The sequence below is a fragment of the Periplaneta americana genome, chromosome 2 (genome assembly GCF_040183065.1).
Source record: "Periplaneta americana isolate PAMFEO1 chromosome 2, P.americana_PAMFEO1_priV1, whole genome shotgun sequence".
NCBI lineage: Eukaryota > Metazoa > Arthropoda > Insecta > Blattodea > Blattidae > Periplaneta > Periplaneta americana.
The window spans coordinates 99,132,035-99,155,223 of record NC_091118.1 but is presented as its reverse complement, the minus strand read 5'-3'; the positions used below and the strand labels follow the sequence as shown (position 1 = coordinate 99,155,223).

Below are 23,189 nucleotides of genomic sequence, written 5' to 3'. Positions count from 1 at the left end.
CATATTGGATTATATGTATTTATAATAAAGATTACTACCTCCAAAAATATTCACATACAAATAAACATAAATATTTCTAAATATGGTGAAATGAGAGTGGAACAGAACGGAAGCAGTACTCGAAGAAATTCCAGTGACAAGTCACCACTGTCTATTACAAATCTATACAAAAAAAATCAAAGAACTAATAGGCTCTTACCAAGGAATTCGCTGCGAATTCGATCCCGTTGATGGAGATCCTCACATCCTAGAATGAGACAGTTCACAAACGCAAGAAGTGTTGAGCGGAACACATCACTTTCTGCGGACTTCAGTTCTGTGACTACGACTTCAAACCTGTACCGAAGACCATGGAAAACCTGCAAATAACAACATTGAGAATATAAATAATAGCAAATGTTGAAAGAATCTTATTTACTTTCATCACAGCATTCACAGCGTGTTCAGCATGTCAACAATACAGGTACTGCGACTTGTGAAATTCAGTAAAACAACAGTCAGGATGCATTTTCTTAAGTCCTGTAGCACTAATAACAAATTATCTACATACAGAAACATTAAAAATAAACGATATATATGTCACTGCACATACTTTCTCGATAAGATGATTTTTACCGTATATTGGATTCGAACAACTAATATCTCATATTTGGTAGAGAAGACTGCATACATATTGAACAGATAAATACAGTGAATGCTATGAAACTCCGAACATGGCTGAACATTTTTTTAGCATACCATTTCTTAACACTTTCTAAAATGACGAAATAAAAACAAATATGAGTATACACTAAGAAAACTGAAATAGGCCTCGATGGCATACTTTCTTGTTTTTGTTTTCGTGCTTTTTTATTTTACTTGGTTATTTAAGGACGCTGTATCAATTCGAGGTTATTTAGCGTCGATGGGATTGGTGATAGCGAGATGATATTTGGCGAGATGAGACCGAGGATTCGCCATAGATTACCTGACATTTGCCTTATGGTTGGGAAAAACCTCGGAAAAAACCCAACCAGGTAATCAGTCCAAGCGGGAATCGAACCCGCGCCCGAACGCAACTTCGGATCAGTAGGCAAGCGCCTTAGCCAACCGGGCTACTCCAATGGCTGTTTTCGTGCTTAGGATTAACTAAATTTTAACTGAACGTTACTTTAATCAAGAATATTACCTTACCTTTACATCTTGTTCTCATCTGCTATTACACAATCTGTATCAGTTTTATTTTTAATTCATAAAGAACATAATGTAATACTACTCTACTTCGAAATGCTTGCTTCAAGCAACTACATCCCATTTTTGTAGTGAAGGCACTCCTGCTTTCCTCCTGTAGTACAGAAAAATTGTCTGTACCAAACTTAACATATCAGTACTGATTAAAACTGTATTTTGAACTGTGTACTTTGTCAATACAGGGACGAACTAACACATATTACAGATCTGTCCATTTTCCGTCGATTTCTTTGCTTTATGTACATTTCGTATATACAACATACAAACAAACACATATGGATAGATGAAGGAACGGACAGAGATACACATTCTACATAATGACAGGGAAGGTAATAAATTATGGAGATATAATGAAGTGGTGGTAGGGGAAACAGGGGTACCCGTTGTTGTTCACTACAAATTAGCTTAGTCTCTCCGGAATTTTAACCTGAAACTCCAGCATGAAAAGCCAATGATCTAGCATGCTGTTTCAAGGAAGCAGATGTCTGATACTAAACATCGACTTCAACTGCTTTCATATTAATGTTGGTTTTTGTAGATCTTTCTTATACCTTTGAAACTTACATTTATTTCCCACTAAAGCTGTAAGAGTTAATATTTATTCAGTTAGGCCTAGGAGAGCTACGTACAAGTAGAAACATTGAATCAGACTCCATCCTGCCCAATCTGCTTTTTTTTTTTTTTTTTTTTACTGGACTTGGTATAGAGTTCGCTGCTGATCTAGCCATTTCCAGAGAGGCATTACATTTCTGTCTACTTGGCTTCTATCCTGCCGGAAACTTATCTGTTATGTATCCAGTTAACCAGTTCCTATACCCAACTTACAGCGACTGCAAGCACAGAACCTGTTACAAATTAATATCCAGTTTGAAATTAATAAAGCTAGTTCGCAAATTATACCAGTACTTCTTCATTTTCCAGATCAGAATTTTGCAAAAGAAATTTCCATTCCAATGTGTTCATTAGTATTATCTTTAACTATTACATTTTAAATTAATGAATAATGAATGTAAGATGAATGAACGAATGGATGGGTGGGCGGGTGTGTGGATGGATGGATGAATGGATGGATGGATAACTGGACGAAACATAAAATAGACTAATCAAATTATGATAATTATAAAAAAGAAAATAGAAACGGAAAGAAGGGACGAGGAAGATGAGGAATGAGGGAAGGGATGATGGACGCAAGAGGAAGAAGAAAGAGAGGGGCAATAAAGGAATGAGAGGGACAAGGAAGAAGGAAGAAGAAGAGGGAAGAAAAGCAAGGAAGATCAGGAGAGATGGAAATGATGATAGAGTAGAAAAAGCGGAAGAAAAAGACAGATACCGGTGCAAGGTGTAAATTGTAGAAAACCAAAAACATAAAAATAAAAGATACAACCTAATAGATATCAGACCTCTATCAACTACAATCTTCAGAACTGTACATCCAAGGTGGGAAGAAAAAAAAGGAGAGCAGAGTAGCCATATGAAGAGAAGGAGAATAGTTAAGATACGAAAAAAAGGAAAGAAGACAAGAAAAGTAACAAAATAAAGAAAAATGAAAGAAAGAAAGAGAAAAGAAAAAGAAAACGGGAAATCAAAGTGAAGGCGTAAAGGAAAAAAAAATAGGACTAACAAGAAACTGGAGAATAAGGAATGGAGAAAAGGGCAGAGCAAGGCATAAACGGGAGAAAGAATGAAAGGGGAGGAAGAGAAAGGAACGGAGAAAAGAAAATGGAAAGGAGATAATAAAAACAGAGAAAGAGGAAAGAATAAATAAATAAATAAATAAATAAATAAATAAATAAATAAATAAATAAATAAATAAATAAATAAATAAATAAATAAATAAATAAATAAATAAATAAATAAATAAATAAATAAATAAATAAATAAATAAAGATACACTTTCGCATTTGTATCTTGCTAACACTCGTAAATCACGAACTCACCTTAAAGTGTTGTAAGGCATCGAGGGCGAGACTGTGACCTCTGAGAGATGCTAAGCTCACTGCACACAGCAACTCATAGACTTGTAGCTTCACAGTGGGGTTACTCGACGATAAAACTGTAATACATATATAATTATTGTTCTTTATGTACTGAATGTTAAATTCAATTTATATATTCATAAGTTAGCCATTAAACGAAGTTTAGGTTTTATTTTCCTGAAGTATTTGATTCAGAACAATATTTTTTATTTGTAATAATACCGGGTTCAAGGAGACTAAATAGAATCCTTATGAGAGGTGAATTAAAGAGCGAAGTTAAACATAAAAGCCTAAAATCATTGTAGTCGTTTGTGAACGGTTTTTGAGATACCCATACACAGGGTGCGAATTAAGAATTCTGATGTGGAGAGATAAAATCCTAGATTGAGAATAATAATAATAATAATAATAATAATAATAATAATAATAATAATAATTATTATTATTATTATTATTATTATTATTATTATTATTATTATTATTATTATTATTATTATTATTATTATTACTCGGAGTGGGCCAGAAGTAGATATACACTACAGTCTATACAAAACTAGAAAGCTATAGACAGTTATCTCTCTCTCGTACGCGGGAAGGGAGCGACGTTGTGAAGTTGTGCGGTAGTGCGGCGTGACTGATTGCGCTGCTGTCTTCTGTGTCGGAATTGAGCAACTGACGCAAACTCGTAAATTTCTATTATACACACTCTGAATCGGACGTCGTGGCAGAATTATGCGACTACCACAGTCTTCCGACTTTCTTTTTTTGAGTTGTGGTTAAGAATAAAATAATAAGAAGTACGATTTACATCGCATCATTTACTGCAAACCGGCAGCCTGCTCTTATGAGCCATAAGTTAATGAACTTAGTGTGTCTATGTAACAGAGTACGTATTATCGTAATGGTTGAGACGCCACACTAGAATCCGGAGGTCAAGAGTTCGATTCCCGATATAGTTGTGAATTATTCCAATTGACTTAATCCTTCCGCCTGGCATTGAGATCGACTCAGCTTCTAACAGAAATGAGTACCAGGGAGCTTTCCTTGGAGGCAAAGACGACTACCATGTTGGACGACATTGCTACTGCAGATTGTCTGTAAAGGTGGAGTCTTAACCTCTTCCATTGATACGGATTCACAAATAGCATGAATTATTTGCCGAAGATTAACATCAAGAGAGTCATATCTGGTGACATAGGAGGCCGCAAATTGAGACCTGCTCTTCCAATCCATCTCTCGGGAAACTGTTAGACTAGATAAGCCATGGGCCTCCATGGCCTGTGATAGGGATAAACTAATATTTATAGGCCTAACTGAGGATATAGAACAATAACACATATTGTTACTCACTTCTGGCCAGTTGTCGAGTGTATTCATGGTGCTCCACAACATATTGCAGCCCAGGACGAAAATTCATAACAGCCCGCAGACATGTTATGCATTGTAGCTGCGTCAGAGCGTCCGCAACCGAATGGACCCTTCGGTCACCAAGACGATTCAGACTCTCTAACAAGACACCAAGACCATCACGCTCTAGGAATTCAAGTAACCATTCCCTGAAAAACAAATAAATTGTGCCACTGCAAAACACTATCACATTTCTTAGATCAGAGCTTTCCAAAGGTTTATTTTGCCATTTTCACATACCAGGTAAATAAATATAATAAACACATAGGTCTAAATACCAGTACTAAGAATTTTACTGGAAAATCAGAAACTTAGATACTGAAAAGTTATTTCATTTATAACAGCATATTCACACCCATCTGTGAAAACCATTATGTGCTAAAATTGCCGCAGTTTATTCATGTGCTACAATATTCAAGAGACAATCTACCGCAGAGAGAAAGGTAAAAATAAAGATATCCCCTTTAAACACAGTGGAGACTCACGGATTTAAAGCTTAATGCTTTCATGATCTCGACACTAGAATGGGGTGGTGTTGTCGGCACCACGCTCAGATCGTTTATAGAGATATAAATGCTAAATATCCGATTTATACCTTAAAAATATAGTTTATTTAGAACTCCTAAATAAAAACACACAATCAATTGTTTACTTTAAATATTTGTACTATTTATTGATTTGTTTACAATACAAGCAGTAACGAATGAAACGTAATAGTCTCAGGTTTTCAAAAATGTTTGGTTCGAAACAATCACTTAGGGTGATCAGATTTCAAGCCGAGGAAGGCACATTTTGACACTTTTTTCAACAAAGGAGGGACACATTTAATCGGCACTGTGGAGTCGGTGGACTACACAAAACTTTCAACTCCGGCTGAGATCATCCACAAATACTTTTTTTGGTATAAGTAATAGTTAATAGTAGGCCTACCATAAGGTATCTTACTCTCAATACTAGTGAATCATCCCTCTGTTACTTACAACTTCAGAGGTTTCAGAAATAAGTAAAGAATTTTTTTAGGATGATAGGTTGGGCCTAGGCGATCATTTTAAGAATAGGAAAATGGTGTCCCCGATGAGTCATTTTGGCGGTACGTGACGCCGAAGTCGTCATTGCGTAACTTGGTTGTGCCGTGAAATGTGACTGTGGGATGAAAATAATGAGTAATACAGAGTAATTTTAATGGTATGGATCCTAAGCACAGAATATCTAAAGATAAGAAGACAGTACAGGTGAAAAACAACATGAAATGAGCAGTCACACGATAAAACTCCAGAGTACGGTACCTCTATTCGAGAGGCGGCGTACCAGTGTGAACGAAAGCAGATCTCTAAGTGCTTCGCCGGCTGCCTAACCTCCAGGCGGATAGACAGCAATTTGGCACTGGCACTGCAAGTGCCGAAACTACGTGTCGGATACACTATGTTCCCTTAGGCTACGTAACTATTGCTTAGACCCAACCAATTATCCCTAAAATTCGATACTTATTTCTGAAGCAGTCTTTACTTTAGTATTAGTCTAATGGTTGGTTATTGTAGAACTATAGCGAAGATCAGATCTGAAAGTGGGAGGCAAAGTTACAAAATATTATTCCTGCTATGAAACTCAACATGTCTTTGAATCTCTGTAAGAATGAAGATCCCGACGAGCGACGGCTCAGCTGGTGGCGAAAGTATTAATTTTATTTAAAATATTTTATGTCAATAACAGAGTCAAGGGTCAGTACATTTACCCCACTTTGCCGAAAATTGCTTCCAACTTCCCAGAGATAAAGGTGGACAAAGCGTGATGCCGATCACAACATCTCATTCTAGTGCCGAGGGCAAGAAAGAATGGATTTCTACTTCCATGCCCCTCAAGCGTCTTTATGGCGTAGCCTATATGGGGGACATCTTCACCAAGATACAGTAATGAATTTCAATGTATTAAATACTCTGAAAGTGTAACATGAATTGAGTCGGATATTTGAGAAACCACGCAAGTCCTTAACTATGAATTTTTAGAAAACTGTAAAAGAAAAAATATCTGTAGCTTATAAATATTGGATGTACGAGGGGAAAGTTTCCGGACTACCCTGAATGTAGGCAACACACACAACGCAGAAAACGGAGAAGTTATCTAGAATCAGGGAAACGCCTGGAATCTATGCTAAATGAATAATTTCAAACGCAGAGAAGAAGATTAGTCATAAGGTGTATATGGAGAGATTACAGGAAAAATCGCAATAGGTTCTTGACATGGTTGCACAAAATCATGTGTAGAAGCTCAGTTCTTAAAGGAAATCTGACGCTGTTTGAGAGACTGACTCAACATGCATGAAAGCAATCTTCAGTGACACGAACATGTATGTTCAACGGCACAATAAATACAAATGCAGTTCAGAAATATATTGATTGCACCTTGTACGTTCTTATCTTTTTTTAGAGTGAATTTTTCATTTGAATTGCAATATTTTAAAATATTTTAAAGCAACCTTTAATTTTATTTGAGAGCGCCAGGGTGCCATAAAGTTCGTGAACCATATGTTGTTTCTCAAATACATGAAATATTTGCAGTAAAAATTATAATAATTTGTAGACTAGGCCTATTTATTTTTTATGTAAACTAAAGACAACAAAAGCTATTTAAGTACAAATTTAGTACATAATGTATTTTGTCTTTCATATTACAAAATGAAAAGAAAAATTCTGAAATGTTTGAAATCGAACACACTATCTTATTCAAGTCTCATACTACAGCTCCTCAGGTGCGTCATCCCTTGTTACGGCTAGGCCAGGTTAACATATCTTCATAAAATCTTTTGATTTCATCTTTTCGGGGAAATACTGTCATGACATTATCATTTAAAATAAGACGGACATATCTACTTTCTCATACAGACGTGAAAATATATTAATGTCAGAAACGCAATAAACTCGTTTTGGCTAAAAATGGATTTGTATGGTTTCTCAAAGAACCAATTCAATTGCCTTTATAGTCTCTGCGATAAAACGGTTCTTTCATTCGTCCGCAAACAATTTGTAAATGAAAGGAGTCAAGACTTTTTTTTTCTGGAATTAACACAAACAGAATTAGGAATATGTTTCTTTGGTGCACGTCTGAAACACTTCAGAAACATAATTTTTTTCAGTCTTTGTTTTACTTTTGTTCATCAGTCTTGATGTTCGCAACGTCATTTATGTGATTAACTTAAATAAATAGGCTAACTCATCTTGATGAATAACACTGATACGCAGGTATCTTGCAATCAACATTATTCATGGCTTTAAAGCTGCTTGTAGCTTGACGCTAAGTTAACCATTTACCATACTCTAAGGGTTTTTATGTTCAAAGCACGTTGAAGATATGTCGCTTAAAATAGAAACATGTGACTAGAGACAAAGTCCCATCAGCGATTCATCGGGGCAATGGAATTCCGTTAAAATTGATTTGTCTAGTCAACCTACTGTAATTTTTATCTGAAAAAATATGCCTCAAATGAAAAAGTTCAGACAAACCTCTTGCTTTTTAAAGAACAAAAATGTCGTTCTTGTATAAGCAAAATACCATTCTGGAAGATGAAGATTTTCAGAATGACAATTTATGATGCGTCTAATAAAACTCTGAACTTCTTTCAGCATTCCTGACTAATTTGCTCTATTTCATTACTGAAAATCGTAGGTTTATCGTACCAATCTGCACAATTCCATTCGCTCAGCACAATTTATAGCCACTTGGGAATATATTTTTATTCTTTCACAGTGAAGGAAAAATCTTGATCATCTCGGAGATTTACAATCCACAAGTTATTTTAGTCAACTATACGAGCAACAACTTGACATATTTGGACAATAAATTTAATATTTGATCCTAATTAGTTTCAAGATCTTGATTTCCTGGTTGTGTCCTCTTCACAATGCGTCACAAAAATATACAAATAGTGCCAACAAGTTATGACTCACTGCCTTGTTTAAAGTCTCAATTAACTGTAATTTACTTCATGGTACACACATGTTCCAGCATGGTCATCATCACCATCATGTTTTCATGTAAAGTTTTATTGAGTGTGTGAAGTGTCAGACCACAGACCACATGTTTCCAGTATTGAAACAAGTCCAGGAATTATATTCATGCAGACTATTAAGAGTACTGCATATTATCGGACAGAGCGTCGGTTTCCAGGCCGAAGATCAGGTTCGAATTCCTACAATATCAAATCAGAGAACGACTTAATTGCACCCTACTATTGCTAGGACGCCACTATAATTTCTACAACTCAAGTAGCTAAGTGCTCAAATCAGTCAGCTGACGAATGGCTCCTCAGCCAGGATAATGTGTGATATTAGATAGATTCTATTATATTTATGCTAGGCCTATAAAAAGCGGCTGTAAAATTCTCTCATAATAGGTCTACAACGACTTACCCGACTTATATATATATATATATATATATATATATATATATATATATATATATATATATATAAAGATATTACCCGCTACAAAACAATAGTCTTGGCAGTTTAGTAACTTTTATTTTGTTAAATAACTTTTATTTTGCGTTAAAATGTTCATTATACATATATAGGATTCGCCAAGAAAACGGGCGATTTTGAAGTACGCAGGGTACACGAGTATAGTAGCAGATATGAGGTGCTGCTATCTGTCGTTACATTGCCGAAGCTGTGCCATTTAAGCAGGACTGAACGATTAGTCACCATGGAACAGTGGAACGGTGCACAGCATGCATTTGCAATCAGGGCGTTTAAAAATAATTATAGTTACGAGACTGTTAGACGAGAATTTCGTAGGACTTTCAATCTCGGATGTGTGAATGATTGCGTGTATAGTGTTAAGCCATCAAAGTATGGATTACAAACTTTGAGGCTACAGTAAACGTCATTATTTTTATAAAGAAGAAAAAAAGAGAGATAAAGAGGAAATAACAATAATAGCAGCAGCAGCAGCAGCAGCAGCAGCAGCAGCAACAACAACAACAACAACAACAACAATAATAATAATAATAATAATAATAATAATAATAATAATAATAATAATAATAATAATAATAATAAAAAATGGCATAGCTTCGACAATATAACGACATATAGCAGCACCTCCTACCTGATAATACACTCTAGAATCACGTACTTCAAAATCGCCCGTTTCCCTGACGAAACCTGAGTAAGAGATAGTCTAATTGTCAGCAATAATACATTTTTCCATTTGGGATCCAAAAAGTGTATTTGTACCTATTTAAATAGACTATGAATGGTTCGTACTTGTCCCTAGATCCAAGGTACGTGAGTTCAATTCCACACATGCGTTCCAGTGAAAAGAGAAATTTAAGACGTTGTAGTGAATTAACTACATGTAACGAATCCCTTTGTTTCTAAGCGCCTATTTAACGACGCTATATCAACTGAAAAGTTACCTGGCACGACTGGAATCGATGATAGCGAAATGGTATTTTGTCTAGATTAGACCAAGTGTTCGCTATGATATTACCTAACATTCGCAATACAGTTGGGAAAACCTCGTAAAGAAAGACCAACCAGGTAATTAGCACAAACGGGAATCGAACCTACACTCAAAAGCTGTCTAGTATCAGGAGACCAGCTCCTTATGCTTTGGGTACGCCAATGACTATCTATTTGTTAATGAACAAATATTAATAAAGAAATTGTACATGTAATTTCGCCATTATTCTGCTCTCAATTCTTGGCAACAACATTACTAATATTGCTGAAATCTCTGACGGAAAAGAACGGAAATACATCAGTTCAAAATCTCACTGGCCGACAGCTCAATATGTATAGTTAGGCCTAATGATACCCAGAAACATACAGGAACGAAGTACATGAACTAAAGTTAAACTGAGATCAGTCGAGTGGAAACCGTCACATAAAATAACTTACTTCATTATTACAGATTAAGGATTTGTCTCAGTTCAACTACAATCGTTGAAAAACCATCAAATTTCTGTCGACACAAACTAGTTCTTGTAGTTAAAAATATTAAGCAAAGAAATAAAACCTAGAAATCCCCAGATTCTAATCCCGTGAACGAAGTAGGAATTTTTATCGTCAGTTCTTTTTCTGTTATGTCTTTTTATACTTGAATAACATTTTTTAAACACTGAAAACATGATGTTGCTTCAGTCAGAAATGTGAACCATTTCGAGTTAATGTCGTAATATAGAAGTTATGCGCCGTCATATCAGTAGAAATTTCCTCTCAGAACCTAGGCGAGCTGCATTACATTGGTAAATACGAAGCAAACAAATTAATAAATTCCAGAATAAAGCTGCGGAGGGAGGGTGTAGGGCCTAATTGGAGTTGTTATAAACTAGTTGGAACCGCGCCCGTCATATCTCTTGGGGCGCATGCGGCACGTGCTGCTCATCATTCATTCACACAAACTGCAAGAATCAGCTGCTTCCGAGCACCCTGTAGAATTCTTGCATGATCTTGGCAATGGGGGACTGTCACTTCTGCCCTGAAATAATCCAGTAATTGCCCCGTCTGTTCCCCCGGGCCGGAAGTGCGAGGGGACCGAATAGCTCGCATTCTGCTGCCTCGTTTTTTCTCTACATTCCCTAGAAATAGCTGGCGTCTGTAGTCTGCAGCCCACGTGTCTCGCACAACACGTGTGACAGCGTGCGGCTGACCAAGCTACCTGCTGATTCCATCGCGAGATCGTTCGTTATAAACATTAATAAACACGTCTCAATAGAAACTGACAACAGCTGCAATCTGATAGCCACTCTCGTATTTCAGGCCCTTCCGACAGCAAACTAGACAACTACCGGTACTGAAGAAATGTAGAATGTTATAATTAATAAAGGGTCCTTACTAGCAGCTTCTGTCATACATGCAGGCGTATTCCGCTAAAAAACCAGTGGAACCCAGTTTCATTCCCAACAGGAGATGTGAAGAAATATTTTTTTCGTACAGGAACTCTATCTTCTCACTCCTTTTTTTCCCAGTACATACTGTGTGATTTTAAACAATTGCCATGGACGATCTAACAATATGACCTGAGGAGGTGTTGGTTATGAATGATATAGTACAGTAGTAGTGGTAGTGGTAGTGTTGGCAACAGTAATCCGTGATCCGACAGCCCATGAAGGGTCAAGACCGATCAGCCGATTGACGACGTCACGTCCACATACCTCAGTAGAGGTGAACGATCATCCAACTAGGACGGGGTAACGTGTGGTCAGCGCAATGATCATCCGGCCGTTATAGTTGGTTTTCATAACTGCATTTCACTACCTATCGCAGCTCTTCAAATTCATCACGATGGGCATCAGCCCCATACACTGGACGAAATTTCGTAAGAAAATTCCTTCCCCATGAGGTCGAACCAGCGCGCATTCCGTAACGCGAGTCTAGGCAGGATGCTTTACACCACGAAGCTATGGCGCGGGCGTAGTAGTAGTAGTAGTAGTAGTAGTAGTAGTAGTAGTAGCAGTAAAAGTAGCAGCAGCAGTAATAGTAGTAGTAGTAGTAGTAGTAAAAGTAGTAGTAGTAGTAGTAGTAAAAGTAGTAGTAGTAGTAGTAGTAAAAGTAGTAGTAGTAGTAGTAGTAAAAGTAGTAGTAGTAGTAGTAGTAGTAGTAGTAGAGGTAAAAGTAGCAGTAGTAGTAGTAGTAGTAGTAGTAGTAGTAGTAGTAGTAGTAGTAGTAGTAGTAGCAGTAAAAGTAGCAGCAGCAGTAATAGTAGTAGTAGTAGTAGTAAAAGTAGTAGTAGTAGTAGTAGTAGTAAAAGTAGTAGTAGTAGTAGTAGTAGTAGTAGTAGTAGTAGTAGTAGAGGTAAAAGTAGCAGTAGTAGTAGTAGTAGTAGTAGTAGTAAGGGTAAAAGTAGCAGCATAGTAGTAGTAGTAGTAGTAGTAGTAGTAGTAGTAGTAGTAGTAGTAGTAAAAGTAGAGCAGTAGTAGTAGAGGTAAAAGTAGCAGTAGTAGTAGTAATAGTAGTAGTAAGGGTAAAAATAGCAGCATAGTAGTAGTAGTAATAAAAGTAGTAGTAGTAGTAGTAGTAATAATAATAAAAGTAGTAGTAGTAGTAAGTAGTAGTAAGTAGTAGTAGTAGTAGTAGTAGTAGTAGTAGTAGTAGTAGTAGAGGTAAAAGTAGCAGTAGTAGTAGTGAGGGTAAAAGTAGCAGCATAGTAGTAGTAGTAGTAGTAATAAAAGTAGTAGTAGTAGTAGTAGTAGTAGTAAAAGTAGTAGTAGTAGTAGTAGTAGTAGTAGTAGAGGTAAAAGTAGCAGTAGTAGTAGTAGTAGTAAGGGTAAAAGTAGCAGCATAGTAGTAGTAGTAGTAGTAGTAAAAGTAGAGCAGTAGTAGTAGAGGTAAAAGTAGCAGTAGTAGTAGTAATAGTAGTAGTAAGGGTAAAAATAGCAGCATAGTAGTAGTAGTAGTAATAAAAGTAGTAGTAGTAGTAGTAGTAATAATAATAAAAGTAGTAGTAGTAGTAAGTAGTAGTAAGTAGTAGTAGTAGTAGTAGTAGTAGTAGAGGTAAAAGTAGCAGCAGCAGCAGTAGTAGTAATAGTAGTAGTAGTAGTAGTAGTAGTAGTAGTAGTAGTAGTAGTAGTAGTAGTAGTAGTAGTAGTAGTAAAAGTAGCAGTAGTGGTAATGGGCTTTTTGTGCTAACCCTTAATCCATTGAGTGCTAGCTCTGTATTCCAGAATCTTCACTCTTATCTTAGAGTTCTAACCCACTGACGCTAGGGTCATTCATACTGCTCGGTGACAAGGTTCCAAAGAGTTGAGTCTCCTCCTCTCTAAGGGCCCACATTCAAGCAGCAGGTGTTTTGGCAGTTTCAATGTGCTACTTGCATCGCCTACAAATGGTATCTCCTTAAAAGAGCTCCACATTTTATAGAAGTTTCCTGAAATTATCGTGCCCAGTAATTATTGACCTTAACCTCTCTCTAAGTTTTCTTCAGTTCAGAAGCAAGAGAAACTTTCTGAGAGCTTGTTGGAGCATTTTCTTAGAGTTTTGCCGAGAGACTGACCAGGATATTTGCCCATCTTTTCTAATGTTCTCTCCTACTCCATAGTTTTACTGTAGTCATTGTATTTCATTTTTAATACCATAGGCTGATTTTGGTGAAATGTGAAATCTTCTTGCTACTTTATTAACAGCTTGTCTACTTCTTCATTCCCTTCTATACCTTGATGATCTGGGTCCCGTCAGAGCTCCACTGTATGAATGGTGTTAATTACAAATTCTTATTGGAATTAAAAAGGAAGGGAGAAGAGGCCAATTCTTTTAAGTACATTACGAGTCATTCTTGGTGGTCTAGTGGTTACCATGGATCACAGGTCAGCGGATTCAAACCTGACCATGAATAATGGAGTTCACAGGGTATGGTTTCCTCCGGGAGAGAAATGAAAACCTAGTTTTATTGCACGTGATGGAGGATTCCAGACAAAATTTGTCGGCCATTGTTTTCCCAAGTTGAATTTGATTCTGAATGATCTTTGTAGTAGAAAAAAATCGTTAAATAAAATACCACTAACATCGGCACTATCACCACCACCATTAAGTTACTACTAAAATAAATAATGGTAAATGATATGATGATGTGTGTGATACGGTGATTTGATCGATATTGTTTAATGATTGTATGGAAATAACTCAAATTGAATAATTTCAAGGGAAAAATTGTTCCGGGGCAGGGTATCGATCCTGAGACCCTTCGCCTAGCGCATTTTGAACCCACTGAGCTACCCAGGAACTACACCCGACACCGTCCTAATTTTTCCCTTTATATCCACACAACTAAAGTGGGTTGACAAGGCGCCAGAAACCCAACTTTGAGTGCACATGAACTTTGTGTGACTTGAATTGTGGTTATCTGTTAACGTACTTACAGTGATGTATATATTATGCAAATCTGTGAAGCTTAACAGGGAGCTTTACCTGAAAGCCAGATTTGCGTAACTCAAATTGAGTTCATAGACGCCTTAAATTGCTAGCTGTATTAGTAACTCCATTTCTTAAATGTTATATCATAACACTGAAACACATACCAATGTCAAATTTTAGTCATATTTTCTGATGACCAAACTTTAAATTATTTTTGGAGTGATAATTCTATGCCTTACTGCATTTTTCTGGCGATTTGGTGTGATAATTTCTCGCAAACTATGTCGTACTCACTGGCAAAAGCAAACATTTTTTCGTAGATACATGAAAGGAAGATGATGAAGAGTAAGCTATGGCAGAGGAGGCGAGAATATGATAAAACCTTCTGTGTTTGTGAGATTTGAACACGGACCTCCGGTGTGAAAATTCAATGCCCAAGCAATTGGGATAACAGTGTTTCTAAGCAAACAAATCATCACCATTCACAAGAAAAACTGGATTTTTAGTCCACTCTATATCCACTTCCATTAGAATTTTCCATCAACTAGACATTCGGAAATAGTGGAACTGCTGTTTGAATCATGGCGATAAAAATGTAATAAATGCAAATATAGTAATAAAATAGCATTTCAATGAAATGAATAAACTTCATATGAGTTAGATATTTAAATGAAATCACAAAGTATGTATGATTTCATATACAATGTTAATGTTTTGAGTACATTAGTGCTTATTTATCAACAAAGATGTCACAATATTAAACTATTATAATAAAGACAAACATTGAAAGGAAGGAAATTACGTCATTCGGTAGTGGCGCCAGCGTCTGAGACGAAAGGAGGTTCATATTTCACGCCTCCAGACAAAACTTGGAACACATGGACTTACACGCGTTGCTCACCGTCTATTCTCCCTACAGGTCTACACAATCTACTGCAATCAAGACTATCCGGCCTACGAAATGCGAGTCCAGAGTATAAATCAAATTTTTCAAACTTGTGTTTTCTAACGTATCAGTATGACAGTATATTGCCTATCTGAAACTTAAATGCAAACGGTAAATATTGAACTACGGTTGTTGTTACTATGACAGCACAAATCTCCCATAAGCTGCTTGTAAGAAGACCCACAACGGCCTCCTTCAAAACTGCATTCTACTGTCAGATGGGTTATGTCATCTCGTGCTGACACGTATGAAATAATAAACAGTCTCTAATTTTCCAAATGTTAAATTTAAGTACACTGACACTAACGTTTTGTCTGATTTCACAAGACGGTATGAGATAGTCGTAAGCATATGATATAATGCAAAGTCATTAAGTTACCATTTCAACAACGTTGAGGACTTGAAAGCAGCCATCGAGAAGACCTTTGAAAAAATTTACTCGAATCAAGTACCGATCGTTAAATTATGTGTAAGTGTCCCAGACCGACTTCAACGATGTATCAACTCAGAATAAAAACAATGACTCTCGACTTTTGGCTCACTCTATATGAATGTAACCAGTGCTGACATTAGGGCTATACGGGACTATACGACTTATGAGAACTTAACTGTTTTTTAACGACTCTTATGGGAGAAAATTCTGCCCATACGGAGTCATACAGCATACAGTATGTGTGCCTAAGTTTTGTACACGGAGATCTGTACTGATCTTAGATCATCTTTCGCTGTTCTTAATATAGTTTCTTCAATGTTCATAAACATAAATGGTCTACCTCTATAGTGCTGTAATCCAGAACCATACAGATACACGCTTCAGGATTCATCAAGACAAGACAATGTTTTACAGAGTGAGTCAAAAGTCAAGAACCACTTAAAGTTTGTTTCCCAATTGGACAGATGTATCCAAGATGCAGGGTGTGGAGAAGATAATAGTGTGGTGTGAAATATGGGGTGGGAGGATCATTGGTCCATTTTTTTTACCGAATGTACCCTGACCGCCGAGAAGTACAATATTGTCTTAAAGTAGTGTGTCTTTCCCTCAGTTCTGAATGAGAACGACGAGTTCCCTATTATGTTTCAGCAGGATGGTGCCCCGCCACATTATGAATTAATCGTACTCGGTGGCTGGATGATCAGTTTCCGGGGAGATGGATAGGTCGGCGAGGCCCGTTGAGTGGCGCGCGAAGTCCTCTGACTTCACACCAATGGATTACTACCTATGGGGTCACCTAAAGACAGTGGTTTATTCTACTAAGATTCTTGATCTACACCATCTGCAAGGGAGGATAATGGAATATGCCGCGCAAATACCGCCTGCCGCAATCCTCAGTGTCCTGAAGAACTGTGAATGTCGTCTGAACATGTGTCTTGCCGAAGAGGGTCACCAAATTGAGCAATCATATAGACAGTACAAGCTGAAGTGTATATGTAATGCTATGGTTCCTGACTTTTGACCCACTCTGCATTACGAAGTTTTTAAGAAACATAATACAACATATAAATAATTCCAACATTACAGAAAGATAATAAAATAAAATAAAAAATGAAAACGGGAGGTGGTTTGAACTAACATTTGTTTGCAAAATACAGTGTTGCCACATTGAGCATTTTCATCTCCAGTTTCATCCAGGATTAATATTATGTAGTTCGTATGCGCGAATTTTGAGATACTCAGTATAGATATTTTTAGCTTCTAAAATTATCTTTAATTTCTTCGTAAATATCTCCTATGAGTTTCTCTGCAAGGTGTGAAATGTATAGGGTTGGCCACTGAGTAAGGATAGTTTCTAAACTATTTCTATAAAGCCATAATAATGCATACAAAATAAATCTCATTAACCAGAAAACAATTTTCTATCTATTGATTGTATAATTTTGTTTATTGTCTCCTATAACATTTTTGCTAATTCCAACTATCTCGACCATTATATCTTATACTATTGTTATTGATATCTCTTCATAAATTTATTTGTAAATAATTTTGTGAATAAAAATTATTGTTAAGCTTTGTTAAGAGGCAGCCTTGGATTTAGAGGAAGCAAACATAATAAAATGTTATTATGTGCAATTTAATTAACTTGTTTATTTGAGATAAACGGCTCTCATTACATAGGTTGGACACTAGCTAAGGGTAAATTTTGTAGGTTCTGCAATGAAAATGCAACAGTTGACGAATTTTATGTTATTACCTGAGAGGATAAAAAGAAAGGAGGGAGCACTCCAAGCAAACATGCAAATATACCAGTGCGATGGATATGGCGTCAAACTACACCTTCTATGTCCCATAATCCTCCACGAAATACCGCCAATCGCCAAATATTCAATTGCTACTATCGGTTTCGGTCATACGTAAACGGTTTAGAATGGTTGTGGAGGTAACAGGAGTACTAGCAGATTATTGTATCAATGTAAATTTCACTGTATATTTATTAAAAGTGTTACGGTTGTGACATGGACTGAATATTTCATTTCCACATTCTTTCTTTTCTCAAGAAGGATGTTGGCATTCCTTCACATGTTAAAGCATAGGGGGACATATCAACGGACATATTCTACAGTTGAGCCGAGCAGAATATTAGCTTATTTAAAAAAATAACACCTGCTGAACTTGACTACACTTTTTAAATATTCACAACAACATGGAACAATTTGTAATCGTAATAATATAAACAAAACAGCTGATAAACACATCGGAAAAAGAGATTAACTATGGGTAATTTGATGGCCATACTAGTACACCTTTTTGGTTCCACCTTTTCAAGCTCATGGCCCAGGGTTGGTTATTACGAATTAATTTTCTGTGTTATGCAGTTTGTTGAACTATGACATATTTTTCAATGACCATTTTCTGTGGAGATTTTTTCCAAATTTAACTGGTAAACACTGAATTTGAACGAAACTCACGACAGTTAAAATGAAAATACAAAGACACCGATAGGAGGGACAGATATCGAGAGAGACAAAAAGAACAGAAGAGGGGGAGAAGGAGAGGTAGAGGGAGAGAAAATAAACAAGACAGGAAAGCAGGAACCATTTCTTGGTTTCAAGGATACTGGAAAAGCATATTCCTAGAAGATCTTGAAATAGAATCGTTTGCAGTAACAAGATACTTTTAGTTGAGAAGCAGTAGTACGGCGGCTTTTCAGCTATCAGTCAAGTCTCTTTGTTACACAAGTTACACCTTTAACAATTAATGTTATCAGTGTATTTATGTAGTAGCGTTCAAGTGAGATCACCAAATTTTTAACGAAGATGATTCATTTATGACATAAAATGTTTGAGAGATGCAATTAACTATCTCTAAATGTTTTATCTACATTATCTTTACCAAAGGACACTTTTTAATTGAAGGTCGACATTTAAACGACCTTCGAAGTTAGATATGAAAGTGCTTCTCTAAAAGAACATGAAATTTAAATTTCTTTAATTAATATCATATACACTTTTGAGCAAAATAACTTGACAATGATTAAGTGACTTTACGCCAGTGGCGGTTCGTGGTATAATTTATAGGTGATTGAAGCTAACTTATATTTGTAAATTTTACAACTGAAAACAGCCTTCAAACCGCGCAACATAGATTTAACCCATAAATAAATAAATCATTGTAAAGTCTGCTAGTCATAAACAAAACCACAAAAACCTGTAGGGGAGAGTCGGGTAGTATCGGACATCGGGTAGTATCGGACAGAGCGTTTCTTTCATCTACCACCACATGGTAGTACCTGAATGACATGGTTACGTTTCTCTATACGACATCACAGAAACGTAACCGTGTCAATCAGGTACTATCATCGTGTGGTAGATGAAAGAAACTCACTGTCCGATATTACCCGATGTCCGATACTACCCGACTCTCCCCTAATATTAAACACTATAGACTGTATCGGACACCTTGTAGATCAAGACAGCCCCTAGGCTTCTCGTAGAAACTGCCAATGCTGACAAAACTGTCCGCACTAAGAGTACAATAGATGCATTCTTGTATTGTTGTTTTGAGCAGTTTTCCGCCACACTGCTGATAAGCAGTCTCGCAATTCAAAGTTATAGTTAGACCACAGTCTACTATATACAGTCACGAAGTTTGGAATGATTTTTTGCCAACGAGTTGCATTTCTCGCGATAGTTGCTAGCCGCTTGGAGCGCTGTCAGTACTAGGAACAATAGACTGTGTCACTCCCGTAAGGCAGACCATGTGACTCGCTTAACCCGATTACGAAGGGCGGCGTTTTAACCATATAAATTAATTGGAATGCATAAAGAGTAACATATATTTCTCTAAAATGTAGTGTAATTGCATTAATAAAGTTTAAAACAATGATTAGGGGACACTTCAGACATAATTCCTTGCGAGTTAAGGTGTAATATTATTTTTGGTGTGAAAATTACGTTGTTCGTATATGTAATACCTGCCTTTATTTCGATTAAATATTGCGAAATTCTTTTACATTCGTTTATGCACGATTCAATAATTTTCAGTTGCACCGCACGAATATTTAGGTATGTTGAAATTATAGGTTATATTTAGTGTACCAGCTGCCCCTTTCTGTCTAATTTTAGTGGTCTCCTATGCCCTGCCACTACATATTATATATGTTATGTCATATGGATATTATAGGTTATGTTTACTATATTTAATTTATATTTCTATATTCGCAATTATATATTATAATTAAACATAATGTCATGTATGACACCCGGCACATTCTATTTGTCTGTATTTTAATACTACAATTGAGTACTGAATTATTGTATTTATCTACTACCTAAGAGACGAAGTAACACAATCGTACGTACACTAATTTCATAGGAGTGGTATGGTAAATTTTCTGTCTACAATTAAGGAAGGTAGATGTGCTAAATTAAAATCACAATATAAATTCGTTTTTATTGAATATCAAAATAGCTTCCATTCTAAACTTAAAATGTTGATGCGAACAGATTATGTTAACATGTAAAATTCTCTTCACATTAAAATAACACAGTTTTGTAATTATTTCTCCAACATATTATGCAACAAGAAGTAAACGGAACTTATGGACACATTACACTAAATAAAACTTAGTAATGATACGCAATAAAGTTATAATATAATATTTCACTGAGCTCCATACACTGAAATAGAAAACCCAAACAAACATTACGGCCTGGTCTAGATCGAAAAGGCATTGACTGTGCCGTATTTCGCTTCGTTGTGAAAAGTTGTGTAAACTGTGAAATGTTCGTTGTCGGTTGTAATAACTGTAAATGGCTAAAATACAATAATTTGAATAATAATATGGGACAAGGAGACGTTTGTGGTGCTATAAATATTGTAAGAAGAAGAGGTTAGAGTTATCCTTCTTCCGAAAGATCCAGGAAGGTGAGTTTATAAAATATAATATATACTTTATGAAAATAATATATAAACCTTAAGTATTTCATATTTCAATAGTTGAAGGAAGGTGTTAATTTTTTCAAAAGAATACGATATCGAAAGTACAATACATTTTATCGTCTGCTGGGGAAAGGGTCTGTGATGAGGCGATAGTAGCGATCCTGGTGGTGAGCAACTATGTTTACATATTTAGTAAGTACTGAGCTTCGTGACTGTATATATTACACTGTGGTTAGACTATATTGACCTACTCGTATGTTATTCTGTGATTGTAACAATGGTGGAGCTGTGACGATTATTATTGTTATAAATTAATAAAAATCTCACGAAAACACTTGACCTCTCTTAGATTACTATTAAATTCCCAATAACTTGGTTATTTAGTTAGACTGAGCTAGCCGACATTAAGAAATTCTTAAGTTTATGATGATCATATCTAGCCTATTAAAATTATAAACATATATGAGGGGGTCAGAAGCAAAGGGCTACAAGTGACATTTCTAAGAACATGAGTTAAGTGCATCTAGGGCAAGCTAAAGCATTTAAAATTTTAGTGGTAAAGGGATACATTTTTTTTTTTAACTACATCACACACTAAAATTGAAATAAAAAATTTCACGGAATTTACGAAATCGTAAGTACTTTCAACCACATTTTCTCACAAATAACTTAAGTGCACTTATACCTCTTTGCTTCTGACCTCCTCAAATATTATATTATGCACTTCTTCAGTGTATGACACACATATTTTGAAGATGTGAGACTATTGCATCCCACAGATTCTTTTTTTTTCCTGTTTTGTCCGTCAGAGACCTTTAGCCTCAAGAGACGTTTTGCAAACACGACTGCAATGTGTCAAGTCAAACGCTGGTCCGCAGAAAATTCTGTCTGCAAAGTCATGTCAGGTTCCTTAAAAATTCATAATTCTTGGAGTGGTTTGAACCCACGGCACATGAATCTAGGGAAAAGTACAGTAACAAATGAACCGTCAGGGACTCATTAAGATATTTCTGTTCAGTTAAGCAAGTTTACTTAGTTACTTAGCTTGCTTAGGTTATATGTTAATGTCTCTATAACATTGGGTATGCTCAAACTTGAGTTTAAATTAAAATAAATAAATAATAATGATAACAATAACATATTAACTTTACTCGGGCTCCACATGTCCATGTAAGGTGGCGCCACAACTTGGCTAAGCTGGGGTGTGATCCTCGGCAAATATTGCAAGTTTCTGTTGGACAGCGTTTCCTCAGAGTAGGCCTGCCAATTCAATTCCGCCATTACTATTCTACAGTAATTAAAGTCCGATTCCTGACATTTCTGCGAAGTGTTCCTACAAAATGACATCTGGGCAAGTTCCGTTCTCTCTAGCCCTCTTGTCACCGTCACTCCACTCCCTTTCTATTCCCATCATATCTTATCAAACTTAAATAGTTCCTAGCTTTATTAGCATCATATAAAGAACTACGTACCTACCTATTCGCCCACTCAGCCAAAAATATTTTTTCTGCACAAAGAGAACATTTTAGAAATAAGTTGTGATTTTTCATATTCTCCTCACGACAAAAAAAATGTTATCGACCACTGGAAAGTGTATTTCCAAATTTGAAATTAAGTACATACAATATTCTTCTAAGGTCTTCTAAAAATCTTTGAGTGAATTTGACTGCCGAAGTCTATATTGAGATCCTGCGGTCCTATCAACTAAATAATATATTCTTACAGCCGAGTAGTTAAAAGATTGCTAATCAACTATCTAGACCTGATGAACACTTATTAAGATAGATCAAAACAGTGTTAAACTTTTGGACACAATAATTTCAGTATTAATGCAATGAAATTCTTTAAATTCATTATTCAAGGTGCATGTTTAATTTTTGTTAAACTTCCACCGAAGCTACAGATTAATTTTACTAGGTTTCCCACACTTTGTAGGCATAGAAATACTCCGATTTAGTTGGAGAGAATCAATACTGCCCAGGTCTGTTTAGATTTTAATGGACAGTTACATTCTCGCGGTTCCGAGGCACAGTCAGTCGCCTGTCACTTAAGTATGTAGGTTCTTTATTTAAATAACGTGATTCTCACCACTTTTTCATGTTGAAGCTAAGAAGATCTTCCTACCTATCCTTAGAGCCTACTCTTAAATATTTTACAAGCTTACACTGAACATTTCTCATTATGGTTTTCGAAACGACCGAAACTTGAAGGTAAGCACATGGTATGGAGAAATTCATGCAGTACTTGAATTGTGGACTTTTGAAGCACTATTCAATTATGTCAACTTTTTATTTTTCATTTTTCCTTGTCATGATTTTATACCCTGGACAGAATTTACCCAAAAACCCATATTTTTAATTTTTGGTCTGACAGACGAATAAACGGTGAGACTTCCGTGATGTCGG

The 23,189-nt window shown here is 36.1% G+C and overlaps 1 protein-coding gene across 3 annotated transcripts in view; it reads right to left on the bottom strand.

Moving 5' to 3' along the window:
• Positions 1-23,189, bottom strand: part of LOC138694454 (inverted formin-2-like) — a 225,762-nt gene that overhangs the window by 21,422 nt on the left and 181,151 nt on the right. For all 3 annotated transcript variants that reach the window (XM_069818180.1, XM_069818179.1, XM_069818181.1), the window contains 3 exons: positions 4,557-4,762; positions 3,168-3,283; positions 200-359 (listed from right to left, as the gene is read on the bottom strand). In XM_069818180.1, coding sequence (XP_069674281.1) covers positions 200-359; positions 3,168-3,283; positions 4,557-4,762 — 482 coding nt within the window. The remainder of the gene's footprint in view (positions 1-199; positions 360-3,167; positions 3,284-4,556; positions 4,763-23,189) is intronic.